Source organism: Rhamphochromis longiceps, linkage group LG12 (genome assembly GCF_057381845.1).
Source record: "Rhamphochromis longiceps isolate RC_006_pf linkage group LG12, R_longiceps_female_GT1.1, whole genome shotgun sequence".
Classification (NCBI taxonomy): Eukaryota; Metazoa; Chordata; class Actinopteri; order Cichliformes; family Cichlidae; genus Rhamphochromis; species Rhamphochromis longiceps.
Genome location: NC_140568.1, coordinates 27,639,419 through 27,658,480, shown reverse-complemented (window position 1 = coordinate 27,658,480; position 19,062 = coordinate 27,639,419). Strand labels below are relative to the sequence as shown.

Here is a 19,062-nt window from a genome sequence, read left to right as displayed (position 1 = left end):
GCTGAGATCAATAGTTGGTCATATAGAGTGTGTAGAGGGATCCATTGTAAGGCAGGAGTCTTGTGAGGGGCACTGGGGTGATCAATGGTAAGCACTATCTCACTAATTGATCGTGTTTCCAAGAGGGCCCTTTTTTAACAAGCCGGTGCTCAGAGAAAAGACGAATAATCAATAGGAATTTTCCAATGTTGTCAATATGCCTGTTCCCTCCCCCACACTGAAAATGAGATCACAAGGACTGTTACATACTTGTGCACACTTTCATCAGCAGCAGCTTAAACCCAGATTTTTTGTTTTTCAGAAGGATGCATTTAGAGTTTATTTTATTCTTTTATTTATTAAAACTATAGTATATGAGTCTCGAGAAATGACTTTATTTGAGCTTAGCTCCGAGAACGATCCATTATTCTTAATCTTAGGTTGTGGGTTGTATTGATCTGTTTGTAGTCTTGGTTCTAGTTGTGTGCATGTACCACAGGTTTGTTTTCATTGAGTGCGTGCAGGGTTTCCTTTCTGATCAATATACAGAAAATTGGTTTAGTTTCATCTCAGTTACAAATTTCCTCAGGTCAATGTGCATTATTGCAGTTATTAGTGAGCAGTTCTTAATGCTGGTATAAATCTTATGTCACATTTGGATATCTCGCTTCTGCGGTGCTTGTGAGCTGTTAAACTCTGTCATTTTTATTGTTTTTTATGGCTCGACGCTGTCTGGAAAGTTTGACAATAAACTATTCAAATATCTGTTGCTGTATGTAAATACCTGCTCCCTGCCATTGTGGTGTATTAGACAGACAGTGTGACCATCTGTTTTGATGTTAGTCTTTCCATCTGCGTGTGCCTGCCTGTCATATTTTCTTTAAAAACCCATGATGATGCAGACTACTTCCCTCTGTGCTTCCTGCAGGGCTTTGCTGCCTACCTGATTTCACAGCAGGTCACATAAAGTTACTCCTTGTCCTACTAATGATGGGGAATATTGGCCTCCTCATTCTTCAACCGAAAAGAAAATAGAAACTACAAGTCTTTGGGAAAAGAACATTAAACTATCAGCCAAAGAATAAATGCAGCAACATTTTTTGGACTGTGTCAGAGGTCGAATTCCTTCCCTTTCCCAGATGCATACTCAAATTCTACCGCCAACTCGCCCCGTTAGGTCGTCATATACACGCTTGAGAGTTTTATGTGTGAGACAACAATGTCATTTTAGGAAACCGTTTCTCATGCATCCAGTATTAGATTTGCCTTTTACTGTACTTAATTAAAACTCATAATTCACTCTGTGTACACTTGTATGCTGTCTTTACCTTTTTACTCTCATATTATTTTAGGATGAGTTTTTTGAGGTTTGGTCCAAAGCTGGAAATGGTGCACGTAGTGTCTGAACCCACACGCTTTGGAAAGCACAACTCAGTTTCACATTTTTATTGTGAAGTCACAGATCTTTTTGCCAAGAAATTATTGAAGTCCAGTCAAATATCTCAAAGTGTGTTCATACGCGCCATCCTGAACCCGAGCAATCAGCGCTAAGATCATAATATCATAGCTACATGGCTTCAAAGTTGGATCTCTCAGTTACTTTTATTTGATCCTTTGACTGGAAAAGAGTTGAAGATGATGGTGGTGAAGTTGTTGCAAACTGAGACAAATACACCTTCACATACTCTGAGTGCAGCTGTAGCTGGCTGAGGTGTTTAAGCTGTCAGTTTCTATGACAGTAAGTGGCAGTCCAGCTACAGGTGAGCCTCAAAATCTAACATTTTCAATGTGTGCAGACTTGGCTTTAAAGCTGCTGTTGAATACACTAAAGAAACTGAACATGTCATAGAGAAGCATGTGTGCGCTCTTAGTTACGGATACAGCAGCCATTATTATCTTTGCATAAATTACCTGTCTGTCACACATGCATGTTCAGAGACAAAGTCTGCCCCCCTCAGTCCGCTGTCACAGGACTCTCCCTGGTGAGCTGGTACTGTCCAGTCCCTCCAGACCCTCTGTCAGCAAGCCCCTCATGCAGGGGTCCAGGCAGCGTGGCGACAGAGCCCTGAGGCTCTAGTGCACAACGCCTCACACAGCAGAGCGGCACGCAGGCTGGACCACTGAGCAGCTGGCACAGGACTGTGGGGATGGCTCCTCCCTTGGGGCAATGCAAGCAGGAGAATGACACAAAGACAGACAGGGAGAGACGATGCAATGTCTAGAATATCAAATTCTCTGACAGGCACCGCATCAAACAGTAAGAGCCACACTCAGAGTTAAGACCGCTGAAAATGAGTTCAGGGACCTTTGGTAAGTCTCAAGCTCTCTACATTTTGGTGTCATGTGACCTGGAAATACCCGGGACTCCAGCATGCACAGGAAGTGTATAATGAGTGGAAGGTTATGGGCCGAGTTTGTGTTTGGTCACCTTTGCTCTGATACGGCCAGCATTTGGCTGTTGTGGCTTGAACTCTGCCACAAGAAGTAGGCCTGGTTTGTTTTCTTTGAGAGCCTACACAGGGGGCAGTAGGAAACAGACAGCAACGGAGAGATGTTGTGACAGGAAATGGGATCGGACTACCAATGGATGAACTGTGGGGGGGATATTTATGAATGTGAGTTTCGAGGAGGGGTGGGATGCTGGGGAAAACCCTCCCATTTGTCTAGCCACTAATAAGGTTCACCTTTGGTTGAGCAGTGAAGGGATTAAGCAGGGACACTCAAAGGATCACAAGTGGGCAAATTACAGTGATTTAGCAGCACTTCAGATCATGAGCAAGCGAACAAGCATTCCTGCACTGGACTTTCATAAGAATCTAGAATCTTTTGTGTGTGTTTGTGTGTGTGTTGGGGGGGTTGCTGGAGTCAAAGGCCAGTTAGCAGTGGTATTTAGTAACAGGGGCTGTTTTCTTTGGCTGGACACTGCTGCTGGGGGTGACTGGGTTTGGTTGTGGTTAAAGGCTTAAATTTCACTAATGACTTAACAATGCCCCCTGGTGCTAAGCCGGCCCCACAGGCCACCTTATTTTTTTGTTTGTCTATTTATCTGGGATCTGGAAAGACTCTTATTTTTCTTAGGAGTTAGATTTCTCTGAAATCCCTGACGCTCACTTTTTGAAAGCATTTCCAAACACTAATATTTACACTTCTGCAGGATTTAAAAAAAAAAATAAAAAATTTGATTAAGTATCACAGGCAAAAGTTATACTTCCTGCGGTCCATGAAGGAAACAGACAGGCAAAGACGCTGTGTATAGACACAGTTCTTATACAATAGCTTTTCATTCGTAAGAACTTCAGTACATTTATCAAAGCTGCTTGAAAAAAATCAAGCATGGAGTAGCATGGAGCATATGAGTGCAGGATTGCTGCAGAGAACCTTCCCACTGAAGGCAAGTCCATGGTGTGTTTCCATCTTAATAAGAAAATCTTTGGTGTGACCGTTATTAGCCATTCTCAAGCAAATTTAATGTGTAGAGCACAATGTAGATACTGCACATTATCTTTAATAATAATCTTTAATAATTTGTTAACTGTCACAATTTGCTGTCTTTGTGCTATTTCAGATGTTACATCATATCCGATAGTCATGGCTATACCCAGGTTATGTTCCCCTTGAGATTTAGTTTGATTTAGTTAAGTTTTTTCTTATGTTTTTTTTTTTGCTGACCTCATGATTGATTTTAGTTACAAATAAGAAAATAACCCACACTTTCTATTGACCGTGTGCAATACACAATTTTTTTTTAACTGTCTTGCAACAAACAGCGAGCAAAGAACCAAAATGGGCTTAAAAGTATAGAGAGTGAGCTAAAAGCCTGAAGTTTTTGAAGCGTTTTCACGAGATCTCATGAGAACTCGGTGGCTTGTCTGATGTGGGGATGATTGCTGGATCGAACATAACATTAACAAATAAAAGTCTGACAGGAAATGTGAATTAAAAATGGAAAAAGCAGTTTAACAATTGTCGCTGCAATCTTTTGGATACATGCAGCAGGGTGTGGGATGGTCCTGATGAATCTGTCAGGGCTGAGGGCAAGGGGTGATGTGACTGCTGACAGGCTCCCAGCAGGCATGCTGAGAGCCCCAACAGTCTGCATGCCCTCCCTAAAGCCTCCACCCTCCTGGCCCCCCAACCACTCTGCTCCCCTTCTCCTCTCGCAGTCCACGGCTCCCACACATTTGTTGTGTATTAGCCATGGACAGTAAATTACAGCACCTTGAAACCTCTGAGTGATTCCATTCCCATCTCTTCGCACGTTCCTCCTCTCTCCCTTCAGCACCATTATCCAGCTCACTTTCTCTGCGTCTGTCTATCTTCCTCATTTTCTCTCCTTTTGATCTGTTTTCCTTCTCCTGTCTGTCATAGTCGTCCTGGCTTTTCGACTCCCTCAACCCTGTCAGATTTCTCTCCCCTGTCTGTCTTTCTCTCACTTCTGCTATACTTCTCAACCTCCTTTCTCCATTGTGTCACGCTACACAGCGTTCCCTCCCAAACACATCCCCTCCGCTCCCCCTTTACTTTCTTACAAGCAGGTCCCTGTTGTCTAGGCTTCACAGGTTTCTCAGCAGTTTCTCTCTCTCTTGTGCTGCTTCCCATCCCGCTCTCTCGCCCTCTTCTTCCCTCTCCCTCTTTACACCCCCCCCCCCCCCCCCCCCCACCCTTCTCTCTCTTTCTGGAAACAGATGTTGTTTGTCAGATCTTATCATTACTGGCTAATTAAGAAGACATCTCTTCTCCTTCTGTTGTTGCTTCTCTTTCCTCTCCTCTCCCTCTCAGTGGCATCCATCCCAGCTTCATTGTTCTTTTGGGCCAAGCTTTATACACGTTATTGGTAAATCTTATTAGCTGCTGATTGATTGAAAGGGTATTGAAAAGGTAAGATTAGATTTTGGTGCGTCGTGGATAACCTTCTGGCATATTTGAAATCTATTCAGTTGAAGAAGGTGCTACGTGTCTCCATCTGACAGTTGTGAGAGTATATTTTGAATCCTCGTCCCTCAGGACACGCCAAGCATGCTGGGAGAGGTCAGGCCACTGATGGGACTTCTATTCCCTGTCCTGGTTGTGAATTCATGCTCTCTAGACTCTGAATATCTATCCATATCTATCTATTTGGCAGGCTGACCGCAGTCCCATGTGGATGGTCTCTATGCTATGCTTTTGGCTAAGCTCGAGAGACTAACACATTAATTCATTTTAAATTGTTGAAATGCACATTTAGCAGCTGGTGAGAGGTTATGCAGTAAAACACTTTTTACACCCAAGAGAAACCTCTCAAGTGCCTCTTGAGTACCCTTCCCATCATTCCACTTTCCTCCTCGCAGCCCTCTTAAGCTCCCAGCTCCAGAATGCCACAGTCACTTTTTCAGTGGCAAGCCTAAAGGTTTTACAGCGCTACCCAGCTCTATAAATCAGCACCAGTGGTTAAAATGTTTGGCTTTGTCACAGTTCTCAAGTTTAGAGGCGGGGTAGGTCTGGGCTGGGGTTGCAGGGGTGAAGCCAGCCCGGGAGGCAACGGAGAGGAGGCCAAAAGGGACACAGCCAATCCACCAGTCAAATTTATAAAGAGCTGAGTTCATCCATGTGCTCGCTGTCTGCTTTAAGGTGTATCTGATGAAAGTTAGCATGTTCCTTTTTGAAGCCCAACTTCTTAGTCCTGCATTTTGTCTTCACACAAACAGCCAAAAGAAGAAGCCTGAATAAAATCTGTGTTTTATAGCAGCAAAATAATTCTAGTGATGTGTAATTACCTGAGGTAGGGATAAGAACGGATAAATAAAACACACAGCATTAAGTTGATGTGTGGTATATTCACACTGTTTTATTTTACATGAGTAAGTTGGCCAATGGAGGATAATCTTCCCAGCTCACACAGGATAAATACTGCTGTCAAATGAGATCAGGGTCCTACAGTGACAATCCATTTAGTAGATAAAGCCTTCATCTGTATTTAACTTGTGGAAACAGATGAGGGTCAAGCTTTATTTTTTTTTAATGATGATGATGACGACTGCATATATGTTTAAAAAGCATCCCGAAAAAAAGAAAATGAAAGAGATGCTCAAGCTGTAGGGAATTTGTGTGGCATTTGCTGGTGAAAGGGCAGTGAAGGTGATGCCACAGATATCCCTGTATGTTTTTAGGAGGAGGAGGGGAGCGGACTGGGGACGACTGGTGTGAAAGGTCCTGTGGTGGTATGCGACAGAGGGGGTATCAGTTCGTGGAGGGTTTTCTGTGCCCCATTAGCAATGTCAGAGGTCAGGTGCCCCGGGTGTTAACCCTGGTGACCAGTCTAGCTCCCAGTCTGCCAGGGGACCCTGGTCCAGGGGTATTTATTACTCTTCCCCACTGACACATACACATCTACTATGCTCATGAAGGAAAACAAAGCTCCCCCAGCCATTTCTCAGCCAAAATATATGTCCTAATTGGATGCATGTCCATACAGTGATGCATGATGACCCATCTGTAGATTTTTGTCTTACAGTGAAAAATTGTTACATCCTCCCTAATTTATCCAAATCTTCATTCCTAGCCATGAGCTGCAGCGTGTTTTGGCCCATTTCACGCGTGTTTTATTAAAAATCAGCTAGCATGCTTACATTTTTTAGGCATTTGTTTTTTAGGCATCACTTTTTCTAATGTGGATAATTCTGCATGCTTGATTGTGCACACATGGCTGCTTTCAAGTCAGTATTTGTCTTTGTGTGTGCATGTGTACGTGTGTGTTGTTTTATGGCCTGTGTGTGTGTGAGACATACACATGCATGCGTGCATGTATCTTAGCCTGCTGTACGAGTTAGTGTTCTCAGTGTGTGAGTGTGGCAGAGGAAGGCCCTCAGCATGTCAGTATGTTTTAATGCTTCACATCTGGTTTCCTAATTTTCCTCCCCTCCTCCCCACCCGCCTTTCAGCTCCCCTCCACCACGATGTCAGGACACTGTTTTGTTTTTTCAGGGTGGCGGTGGGGAGGTGATGGAGGGGATGTCTGATGAGTGATGGCCCTGCATACAGGACGTCGACATTCTTCCTCTCTTCCTCCGCGTCCGCCTCTTCATCTTTTTTGCATTTTGCAGCCTTTTTTAGTTTGAATATTAGGGATTACAGACTGGGTCAAAAATTACATTTATTAAGATGATGAAGAAGAGCGTCTCTTTTTCCGTCTCCACTTTTCGCCTCTCACCAAGCAGCAGGGATCCCACTTTTGCTGAGCAAAAATGATGACAGTCACCCCCTCCCCATAGTTTGCTTTAAGTTTTCTCCTCTCGTATATTTGGATTAAAGCATAAATTTGTCACTTTTGCTGCACTGACCCAAAATTAGAAAACTAAAGCCAACCCCAGGAAAGTGAGAGTCGGAGTGTTTTCTGTGCTCCTGGCTAATTTGAACTCTTCATTAAAGCCACGCTTGAATCAGATTGCTTGAAGAGCCACTGCAACCAGTAAAAGTTCATTTACAGCGAGCATAGTGGGTGATGTGTTTTACGACTATGTGAAAAGGCAGTTTATGTCAACAGTGATTAGTGCTGATGAATGCCTATGAAAATTTTTGTTAAGTCCTTTGGTGCTTAGGTGCTCACTGGATGATTAAGGCCATGTGTAAAGCAGGGCAATGCTTACATGTGTAACAGATGCTAAAATCGACTGAGGAATGTTAAACCAAGCATAGTAAAGAATGAAAACGTGTTAAAAAAAAACTGTTACTCTTTTATTGTTTTTAGTGTCACGACTTGGAGTTTGGTCACTGATCTAGTTTTAGCAAAGCAAGTTGTCACTCCTGGGATGCCCACCTCATGCTGCGAGGTCTGTGTTTAGTCTTGGGAACTGACGCAGATGTAGACAAAGGGACTGGAGGCCTTGACAGAGATTTAGAAGTGAAGACAGAAAAGAAAAAAACACACTCCCTGTGGCGCTCTAGTGTAAAATGATCCCAAAGTTTAAGACTTGGTTCTATGTTTTGTTTGTGTTTCCTGTTTTAAGCGTGTCTGTGGAGGGAAGACGCTGCAGAAGATAAAACTTGATTCTCATAGCTGACTGCAGCATGCTGTAGGGTGAAATTTGCCACTAATGTGGAACAGCAATCTTAATCTAAGAAGTTTTATTTTTAAAATACATTTTTACAAGATTACCAATAATGCTTTATCTTATAGTCTGCAGTTCTTCTTCAATTGTCAGTCGTTAAAACAAATATTTATTGAGGCAGACAGTTTAAAAATTGTTTCATACCTCCCATTAGTTTTATTTGCACTGTGTTACCCACTTGACAGTGTTTTAATAAAAACAGGATCTCTCTTTTCCACCTGCTTTATGGAGCAGTATAATCTGTGGATGTGTAACAAGGCAGCTATTAAATATAAACACGATAACTCTGGTGGAGTTCTTTGAAAATAGCCTTTCTCTGCAATTTCCCTGTGACATGAGGATCACCTCCAATTCTTAGCGTGTTCTCTTCGTCTCTTCTGTGTGCACGGGGAGGTGTGTGGGTGTATTACATTACCAAAACAAAAACAAACAACAGCAATATTAAACTTTTGCAACCACAATAGAGGAGGGGATAAAAACAGAGGGTCCTCGACTTCTTATTAATTATGCAAGATTAGTCTAATTATAATTCAGCAAATGAATGTGTGGCAGAAGGTGCGAGGCGACGGGGCTGGGAGATTTGCATGTTAAGTGGGCAGGGGGAAGCGGCTAATGCATGCTAATATATGCGTCAATGTCTCGCTTTAATTTCAGCATTTGCAGCTGTGTGCGTCCGAACTGGGGGGGGGGGGGTGAAAAGTTGACTCAATGGGTTTTTGGGAGGGGAGCAGAGGGGTGTGTGTCAGTGTATTAGAGTGTGCATGTATGCATGCATGCAGATGTGTGGTTGTGAGCGTGCATGTGTGAGGCATCCGGTGTCATACAAACAAGGAATGATGAGAAGAAGTCAACAAACAAGGTCAAGAACCCTCAGAAAGTGCACAAAGCCTGAGATCGGTGTAGACAGCCTTTGAATTAGGTTGTGATTTTGGTATCTGATGCATCACTACAGCAGAAATTTATCATGTCAGTCAGTCAAGTGAGTGATTACGACTGGATTGTGTGAGGAAACCAGTGTTATCAAACCACAGGCATACAATGGACCTGCTTACTGAACCAGAAATGTGATTCCTGTGATGTAATGGTTAATGCATAAGGCTTCTATATTCCTTTAAATGAGCCACAGTGTAAGAAGCATTGGCCCGGACATAATCAATATGTGTTCTGTATCACCTTCAGTAGACACAGTAAAATGAAACGGGACACTTTTGATTATTGTCCACTTGTAGAGTCCAGAACCAGACTTTAAAACTCTGCCTGTGCAGGATTTTAACATACATGTACTGCTGCATGTATGTTAAAATCCTGCAGATGTGCCCTTTTACATGTTTCCACCCCAAACTGAGCGTAGCTTTGAGTTTGGAGGCCTAAGATCTAAGTGATAAATTGCAATCGCCCTCTGCCAACAACAATATTGATTGTCCTCTGACGAAATAGCTCAAATCAAGAAATATTGGACACACTGTTGGAACGGAGTTAGAAGCCAGGTCCTGTTCGCAAGGGAGGAAGTTGGAGCGAGTGATGGAAGAATAGCGAGTAAAAACTGACAGAATGAGGGAGAGATTAGTATTCGATGGGAGGATTCAGGGCCATGGGGCCAATATGAAGTTCCTCTCCAAACAACCGCTCTACATTAAGATGACTTATACTTGCAGAAAACACAGTGTGGGTGGGATTGGAGCTACCCATGAAGCCCCCCCCAAACTAAAAAACCCCCCAAAAGAAATACGTTGCATCCTTGTGCAACATTTTTCTCTGCTTTGCTATTCTTTGTTTTATTGGAGTGCTAATGGGTGTGTTTCTCACAGACACGGCAGAGATGTGGCAGATGTGTTTACTGTGAAGTGAAGAAGCGTAATTACATCACAATCCTGCATCAGCGCAAAGCTCATTCCTATTTTATTGTATTTTAACACATGTCCTCTCTTTAAGTCCTCCACCTCCTGAGCCCTGTCTGCACCTGTCCTCTTTATATACTTTCCTGCCTCTCACCTCGCCAAGTCTCTCTCCTGGCTCCGCGCTGGGTTTCAGTGATGGAATGTGTTCTTGTTGTTTCCTTTTCTTTCCCACCGCTGTCTTTGCCTCAGCATGGGGACTTTGGGATTGCGGCAGAGCTGCGTTGCCATGGCAGCGGGCTATGTTGCCGAACTGCGTACACCTGGGATTTGGAGTCTCTCTCCACAGTCTCCCTCTCTCCTATTTATTCCACCTTTCTCTCAGGTTTCCTTTGGTGCAGCAGAGGCTATCAGCACCTCTTTCTCTCTCTCTCTCTCTCTCACCTACTCTGTGTCTGCACAGTCTATCACACCCAGAAGTAGACTCACATACGTAATGAGACACATATACTTGAAAACAAAATTCATGTCCATACTAGTGCCTGTGCCTCTATCGCTACCTTCCATCTTCCCACCTCCTCGTTTCACTTTCTCTATAGTTGTCTGTACTTCATTTCCCTCTCCATTCCCATGTGGGGGTTCAAATACGGCATTGTGGGATACCACGGTCCCTTGAGTCTCCTGGCATACATCACTGTCTCCAGTGTACTTTGAAACACCGTGGCTGTTTCACTGGACTGTGCTTCAAAATCTCATTACTTGATTTAAAGTGTAATAACATTGACTTTATTATTAAACTAAACAGCTGGGATTGAAGACAGAACAGTAATCAGATGTGTACAGAGCAGAGACGCACACATCCGCACAACCTTACACACACAAGACCTGTCTCGGAAAAATAATTAGCGTCTTCTTAGACTGCCAGTTTGTTACAGGGTAGCAAATAATCACAAACGTGATCAAGATTCTTTTGTGTGATGCTTTTTTTGTTGCTAATATACAAACATATGTCCTTGTATTTACCTTTGCAGGTTTTTCTTGAAGTTTTTCCTGAAATGTAACCAGAATTGTCTGAAGACAGCAGGAAACCCAAGGGATATGAGGAGATTTCAGGTACAAGTACACGGAGGGAAACCAGCAAGTGTGTGAGTGTGTGCTTGCATGGAAGTGGGGAACGTGGCACTAAAAAACAAAAGGTTTTGGATTAATGAGAATGTCACCTCGTGTCTTCTAATTTAGATAGAGGATTTTGTTTTTGAATTTTCTTGTCACACTTTTACCTTAAACTCCTCCTTTGGAGAGGTTATGCAGAGAAAAACACGAAGGTGGGAGTTAAAGGTGAAAGTTAAAAATCAATAAGAAGACAGCAAGACAGAAAGACAAGTGAAAGGAGTTGGATATGTGGAGGGGGGCTTGGTCATGGGGGTGCTGGAGTGCAGGAAATAGGTTGAGGTGTTTCAGGAAGTTGTCAAGAATTGAGTGATTGGCTCCAGATGGAGGAGGTCATGCTCCGTGACCCAGGAAGTGGTCACTTGGGACGCTCCCGCCTCACTTCCTCTGCCGTCTTTCAGCAGCAGCGGCCTCTGTCTGGCATTCTCCTCCTCCCAGCAAACCCCCTGTCCCTTCCCTGTCTTCGTCCTGCTGTCTTGCACCATTTTTGCTTTATCCCCTGCGAGGTGACACACGCTGAGAAGTTATGAGCACGCAGGCACTTGGAGACTGTCATCTCCGGGTTAAAAGGTGATCGGAGCTGGACAGGAGTCTGACGCTAGATCGATAATTTACAGTTATTTTCCTATAGCTGCCCCTCTTTTTCCACCACCTATGGATCATATGCCTTTTCTCCTTTTTTCCCTCCTCGTGTTCCCTCACCTGTAAAATTACTGCCATGTGTTTATTTCAAAGGGAGTAAAAAGATTGATCTTTTCTGACATATCTAAAAAAAAATAAACAAAAAAATAAAAATAAAAACATTATGGTTTATTCAAATTCTTTTCTCATTGATCTTCTCCCTTTAACTGTCAAAAAATGTTCATAAACATGCGGAAACTCAGTTTTGCGCTCAGGATTAGCATCAACACTCATAATTTTTCCAAAGAGAAAAGTGTCTTCTCATTAATTATTTGTATGTCATCCTCATGATGTGGGAAGGGACACACACATGCTGAGACCAGAAAATCAAATTAGGGTCACAATATATCATCCACTACCTTAACTGCTGGCTAAAATGGGAGATTTGGTCCATATGTTTGCTGTCATTGAAGGATCACGAGGAGACAACGATGAGCCTGCTGCATGCTCTATGAATCAAAAAGTTAGTGCAGGAGAGGCCATATGGAGACCTGATGGGGGAGTGGAGGCTTGCGGGAACAGTGTCATCCCCAGAATGCAGACATATTATGGAGATCCTGGGGATGTCACATTACCTATTAAGAAATATGACTATCACCTGTACACTAAAACAAATCGTTGCTCAGGGATTTTACTGTCGTAACCTGAGATTGTGACTCGCAGCATGCTGTCTAAGTGGGTCATAGACGCTCATGTATCTTCCTCATGGCTCTTTTCCTCTCTTTCAGGTGGTCCTGTGCAGCACTGTGAGTGTAGACGGTCACGTCCTAGCCGTGTCTGACAACATGTTTGTCCACAACAACTCAAAACATGGCAGAAGAGCTCGAAGACTGGAGCCAGGCGAGTCTGTCGAGAATACGATGGAATATGGTAAGACAATTACGCCATCGCGTCACACTTCATTTACCGTACCTTTTTTTTCTGTGTTACATGTCTGCTGCATCACTCACAAGAAGCATAAGACACACTCATCCACAGAACATAAGGGAACAGCAGGTACTCGAGTTGCATAACGTCCGATCATAATCACCGTGGTATATCAAACATAACTGCTGAGGTCATTAACTGAACTAATTAAAGCATTTATTCCATACTTGTCAATGTGTCCTAAAATATTCAACTCAAGATAATGCTGTCATCTCTAATAAACAATGTGCTATGTGGGTGACCAAGGCTTAGGTGATGAAGTGAAATTACTCCTCCCAGAGCTGGTGGTTTGATATCTTACTGCTCCATATGCGAGACTATCAAAACCCAGTCTGTTTCACAGGGCAGGCAAGCACCTTGTGTTGCAGCTACGGTGCTGTTAGTCTCTAAACAGTGAAGGAAAAACACACTTCAAAATGCTTTGTAGAACCACAAAGTGAAAATGCGTATATAAGTGGAGACCATCTTATTGTAAGCCTGAGAACAAAGTTTACAGTTGTAGACCTGGAAACGGATCTCCATCTTCAACATCACATCTCAACTAAGAACAACTTATTTATCTGAACAGTGGTCAAAGGTAACCAAGAACATTTACTCCGGTTCTGTGCATAAATACATTTCATAACGTATTTATTTTTTAATAGAGATTTGTTTTTATCTCTTTCATTTAACGTCCATTGCTTGAGCTGCTGTGTCTGCTGACCTACACTGTATATCTTTCCAATGTGCTCTTCGAGTTCATTGTGGATAAAAATCACATCGTAAACAAAATTAAGTTGAAATATTCAGGCACTAATGCTTTTAGCTTTTGTAACTTTATCTTAGAACTTGTTTTGCACAATCCTGAACTACAGAGCATCTTTAAAACAGTCTTCATCAGATCTCCACTTCCGTTGCACATCTTCTTTTCTCAACTGCTGAACATCCTGTATTGAAACCGCTGAAGTGAATCTTGCTTTGCTCTTCTGTTTAGCTACCCCATGTATCAAAGCCATCAGTCCGAGTGAGGGCTGGACCACCGGTGGTGCAATGGTCATAGTCATTGGGGAGAACTTTTTTGACGGGCTACAAGTGGTGTTTGGAAGCATGCTCGTATGGAGCGAGGTAAGAGCATCTTCATAACATCACACTAATGGTGGTAGATATTTAAAAATGAAAACTTATGCTTTATCACATTATTTCAGTTACTCAGGTGCAGCCTACACAAAATTAGATTGTGTACTGAAAATTAGACTGTGCACTGTAGAAGTAGCCTGAACATTTACAGGACACGGTGGTGAGGATATTTCTTTAAATGCCAGTGGCAGCTGTCATAGCATGACAAATGTCACCAGGGTGTCACAGAGTTAACCTCTTAAGCCCCAAGCCTAACTGATCTCCTGCCTTTTGCCCCCGTATCAGGGGGCGTTGGGGCTTAAGAGGTTAAGCTAATGATAGTAGTCCACTTTTTGATGGCTTGAAATTTGCCACTTGTGTGTCTTTTCCTGGCCAAATGCCAGTTTCACTTTGAAAACTGAACTAAAAAATAGTCCAGCTACACTTGACTTGAGCTCCAGACCATGAGTAAAAGTCATGTGCATGGCTCGTGACCAGGACTTCTGGCCTTGTATGTAGTTTCAAACAAGCTTATGCAGGTTGTTTCCAACCTTGAACTGATTTTTTTTACACACCATGGTCTGGGTCTACAGCTCTGGAGCCTTTAGTTGGGTTTTTTGGCTGTTACCATGCTCTTGATTTTTGAAATCCAGATATCACAAGCAAGTGAGTAGTCATTCCCTAAAGCATACTCTGAAACTAGCAATAGTGACCACAGATGCACAAGGAACCTTATTATTGACCTCATCAATGAAGGAAGAATTAAAGTTGCTTCCTAGGCCTCTGTTCAGCTGGATCGTTCTCCTGAACATCCCCCGCTGGTCATTACAAAGAAGAACGATTCAAATTCTTCTTCACTGACATAATATGTCTCTGTCAATCTTTATATATAGTCTTTTTTTCTTACAAGGAGCAGAAATAAATAACCAATGTTTAGCTGGAGTCCTCATGTTGAATTTCTTATCATTTTGTGACACAGTTTCTGTGTTTGTTCCCCAGCTGATCACACCACACGCTATCCGTGTCCAGACACCTCCGAGACACATTCCCGGGGTTGTGGAAGTCACACTGTCTTATAAATCTAAGCAATTCTGCAAAGGAGCACCCGGGCGCTTTATCTACACAGGTATGTAGACACATCATTGTGCTCTATTTGTCCATGTTATCCACAAGAATTTTAAACTGAGACTGATTTTGACTTACTTTGTCCTTCCTTTTTTAGCTCTTAATGAACCAACCATAGATTATGGCTTTCAGCGTCTTCAGAAGGTTATTCCTCGGCACCCTGGTGACCCAGAGAAACTAGCTAAGGTGAGTGAAAGCTACATATATGACCTTACTATATTACGATTATCTTTCAAACCACAGTGCACATGTCATAAAGAGGTTATTGTATTCAATTTGGTTTTTGTTCTTTTGTTTTTTGCAGGAGATCCTCCTGAAAAGAGCAGCAGATCTTGTGGAAGCTTTGTATGGAAATCCACACAGTAATCAGGTTTGGTGGAAATTTTCTTTACATATTGTATTGAAGCCCAGAATAATGTACACATGTGACTGTGATTTTGTATTTTTTACATATTAACAATTAGCATTGATTTATAGACTGAATTTCTAATGTAAATGACTGATGGTTTCCAACATTTCATTATAACGACTGCATCTTCCAAAGAGGTGTGGCACTCAGAAAGCTAAAAGATTAAAAAACATTGCAAAAAAGTACAATTTTAGATTGTGGATGTCAAGTGGCTGTTCAGCTGCTGATTCTCAGTTTGCACATGAAATGAAAACTCATGAAGGCACCAGTATGAGTCAGAAAACTGTCAGCTGCACGGTTGGTACACCGTATGAAACTTGTAGCTAATGGGCTAATTGGGTGTAGCGGAGACATTCACAGTTTTAGACATTAATTAGATATTAGATATTGTGTTTACTGCCAAGCTAAAGATATATTAATTAACAGCAATAACATGTTGGCCAAACTGCATTATATGTCTGTGAGCCTGACCCATTGCTCTCTATTTTATTTGCCCTCCTGTAGGACATGCTACTGAAACGAGCGGCTGACATTGCCGAGGCGCTCTACAGTGTTCCCCGTCCTCACAGTCAGCTGCAGGCACTGCCCAGTTCACCAGCCCACGGCAGCGTCATGGGCCTGGGCTCCTATCCCTCTCAGTTGGGTGTGAGCATCGGAGAGCCAGGACAGAGCAGCCAGGGTGAGCAAACTGAGCCTTAAGTCATCCCTCACGTTTGATTTTGAAGCTAATAAAGCTCAAATGTAACCCAACTTTTCCACGGCCCCTCCAGGTTACATTCGCAACTCGAGCAGTTTGTCTCCAAGGGGTTACCCGTCAGCCTCAACTCCCCAGCAGTCAACCTATGGCACTAGTGGAGGGATGACTGGAGGCTATGGGACAGTTCCCATGACTAGTCTAGGTGTTCCTGGATCTCCTGGTTTTAACAGTGCCTCCCCCACTGGCTCTCCCTACAGTAAGATCTTAAAAACTTTCTAAATATCTTCAAGTGTTCATTAATGAACTTAACAAAGCAGATGTGTTATGACTTTCAGGCTTAAAGTTGACTGTTGCTCTCTGTTCCACAGTAATGCCCTCTAGCCCCACTATACCAGGAAGCTCCAGCTCCTCATCTTCTCTCTTGCCTTTCTCCTCCTTCCCGTCTGCTGCTAAACAGAAGAGTGCTTTTGCTCCCGTCCTCAGGCCCCAAGGCTCTCCCTCCCCTGCCTGCCCCGCCTCAGGGGGGAACAGCTTCAGAGGTAGTCATCCAACTCACTATCTGACCCCCCTGTCTGAACTTATGAATGCAGTCTAACCCCTTGTACTAACTCGAAAGCTTTGACTGAACAAGACAGAAAACAGTTGCTGGATGTAGAATAATGCAAGAGCTGACTGAGTCGAATCATAGATTTTGTATATTTTTTTCTCTCCAGCAATGACGGGCCTGGTTGTTCCCCCGATGTAGCAAAGCACCCCCAATCTACCCCAGACCACTGCTTCACTTAGCCCCTCTTTTGGCACTACGAGGGCAGGGAGAATGGAAAATTGATCACTAGCGACCATGTACTGTATATCTTCCCTCCCCAACCCCGTATGCTCGCCTTTTCTTAGTCCCTTTTTCATCCGTCTGGATGAACAGCACGGGGTATGAAAATGTCCAAAGACCAGCTATCCACTGCAGACACGGAGGAGAATAATCCACCCACAACCACAGAGACCATCCTTAGCAAGCAGCACTAGACTGGACCACATTCGGCTGTGTACGTGTGTGTGTGTAATGAAGCCTCGGAAAAGAAACAGATGAAGACTGCTTTGAATTTCACCTCAAGCTTCAAAAGCATCTGTGTTGACTTCTGACCAACCATCACATGCAGTATTCACCTTTTTTCCTCAACACCTGCGCAAAACCATTGCCAGAGTTTTACAGGACGCACAACGAGAGCACTGAACACTGATGGACGACAGACAACTCAGATAAAAAGTTGCAGCTCTAAAAAGCAGGGTGCTATTCTGTCTGCGTATGGACACGTTAAACGGCATGTGTGTAAACCGTCTGTGAGTTAGTGAGAGGTTTTTTTGTAGTAGACTTTTTGAAGACAATTTACATTCCAGAAAAACAAACCCTTTATTTTTTGTTCTGATCGTTACGGTTTTTCAAGGGAGAGCTCTTTGTCTCAAGGGTTATTACTAAAGGAATTCATATATTGATTTATTTAAAAACAAGCAATTTAACTTATTATTGTTAGTTTAGGTAATAATATAAACGTGTTTTTATACAGTGATACTTTTTCCAGCTGTTACTGACATGAATTTATCTCAGCGGTTACTAATGAATTTGATGAATGATCAGCATAGAAGATGAATTCGTTTTTTGTTTTTTTTAAGTAAACATCCCCAGTTTGCAGGATCTTGCATAATGATATATATGTTGCAGAAGGTGATTCTCCTTGTGTAAAGGAAATGTTAGTTAGCCTTATCCCTTTTTAATTTCACTTTAAATGCATGCTCTCTTACACCGATGCCCTGGTACTTTTTCACTTCACATTACAAATTTAAATATATACGACTGTGACTTTTACATTTTACACATCCATGTTAAATGTCTCAGCCCTGTACAGGTCTCTAGTCACTATGCAGTACGGTAAATAAAAGCACAAATGCTCAAAAAGAAAGAAAAGAAGCGGGCGTATTAGATGTTCACTGACCCTCATCATTCTGTTTTTACTTGTACTTCCTTACTTACATTTTTTTCAGTATGACACAAACTGCATTCTCAGGACTCGAAAAACAAAGAACACAAAGAACAGATGACTCTTGCAAAATTGTTTTTAGAGTTTGGTTAATTTTATTTATTTAAAAATTATTAGCAATTTAATATTATGTTTTTGAAGCCATCTTTCTTTGAAATGATACAAAAAATAGTTGCAAATGTGATTTGTATATCTCAAGGTGTAATTATATTTTGTGCTCCAAATAAAATGGATACTGAAAAAAAAAAAAGGTGTGATGTTGATACAAGCTGCTTTGTTTCTTGCCCTGCGTTAAATTGTAAACTGTCTTGGCATTTATTTTCACACACACTGGATTATCAGACAGTTTACTGGACATTAAGATTTTACCACAGTGCTCCACAACTCAAGGTTGTGCTGAATCTATTTTTGACTGCGCCCGTCACCTGTGTGCCCGTGCAGCTTGTTACACTGTTTTGTATACATAGCTGATGAGCCGCAGCATCTTAATTGTGATGCGAGCGTTAAAGACTGAGTAGAGCATGTCAAGATAAACAACACCCCCCTCTCTCCATCTCTCTTCTCTCCAATAAGCCTGCTTTTCTCTGAGGACCAAGCCTCTGGGGGCCCAAGTGAGAACCACATGAGTCTCCCTCCAACGAGGCCTCCTCCTCTCTGTCTCTTTCTCTCTCTTAAAACATACATACAAGCGTTTGCCTCACTGTCTTGTTTTTCAGCCTCTGCGTGGTACCGCTGTATTTCTACTTTCCTTCTCCCCTTTCTTTTGCTCCCTCAAATGGCCCTTCTCTGTTAATGTAATTAGCACTGGTAAAGAAGGGCAGTTAATTACCCACTCTATTTTGATCGGGTAATTAATGTTATGCCAGGAAACAGCAACTGTTTCATTAACATAGCCCTCAAAGCAGTGAGGGGGTAGGGTAGCACCCGGCGCATGCATGTCTGCATGTGCCGTGTGTGTTTGTACTGAGCACATATGGTCGAACTGCGTTTCAAAAACTCTGTTCGGTGACAGTGAGCGACACGCCGACTT

General features: G+C 42.6%; 1 protein-coding gene across 4 annotated transcripts in view; it reads left to right on the top strand.

Moving 5' to 3' along the window:
* The window catches only part of ebf2 (EBF transcription factor 2), a 28,522-nt gene extending 10,255 nt beyond the window's left edge, over nucleotides 1-18,267 (top strand). For 2 of the 4 annotated variants that reach the window (XM_085425552.1, XM_085425553.1), the window contains exons 7-16: nucleotides 10,930-11,011; nucleotides 12,478-12,619; nucleotides 13,650-13,780; nucleotides 14,771-14,897; nucleotides 14,994-15,082; nucleotides 15,201-15,266; nucleotides 15,810-15,984; nucleotides 16,076-16,258; nucleotides 16,371-16,541; nucleotides 16,716-18,267. In XM_085425552.1, the coding sequence (XP_085281678.1) occupies nucleotides 10,930-11,011; nucleotides 12,478-12,619; nucleotides 13,650-13,780; nucleotides 14,771-14,897; nucleotides 14,994-15,082; nucleotides 15,201-15,266; nucleotides 15,810-15,984; nucleotides 16,076-16,258; nucleotides 16,371-16,541; nucleotides 16,716-16,747 (1,198 nt within the window). In that variant the 3' untranslated portion in view covers nucleotides 16,748-18,267. Of the gene's footprint in view, nucleotides 1-10,929; nucleotides 11,012-12,477; nucleotides 12,620-13,649; nucleotides 13,781-14,770; nucleotides 14,898-14,993; nucleotides 15,083-15,200; nucleotides 15,267-15,809; nucleotides 15,985-16,075; nucleotides 16,259-16,370 lie in introns of all 4 variants that reach the window. The other 2 variants (XM_085425549.1, XM_085425550.1) reach the window with 1 other exon arrangement.
* The last annotated feature ends 795 nt before the right edge of the window (nucleotides 18,268-19,062 follow it).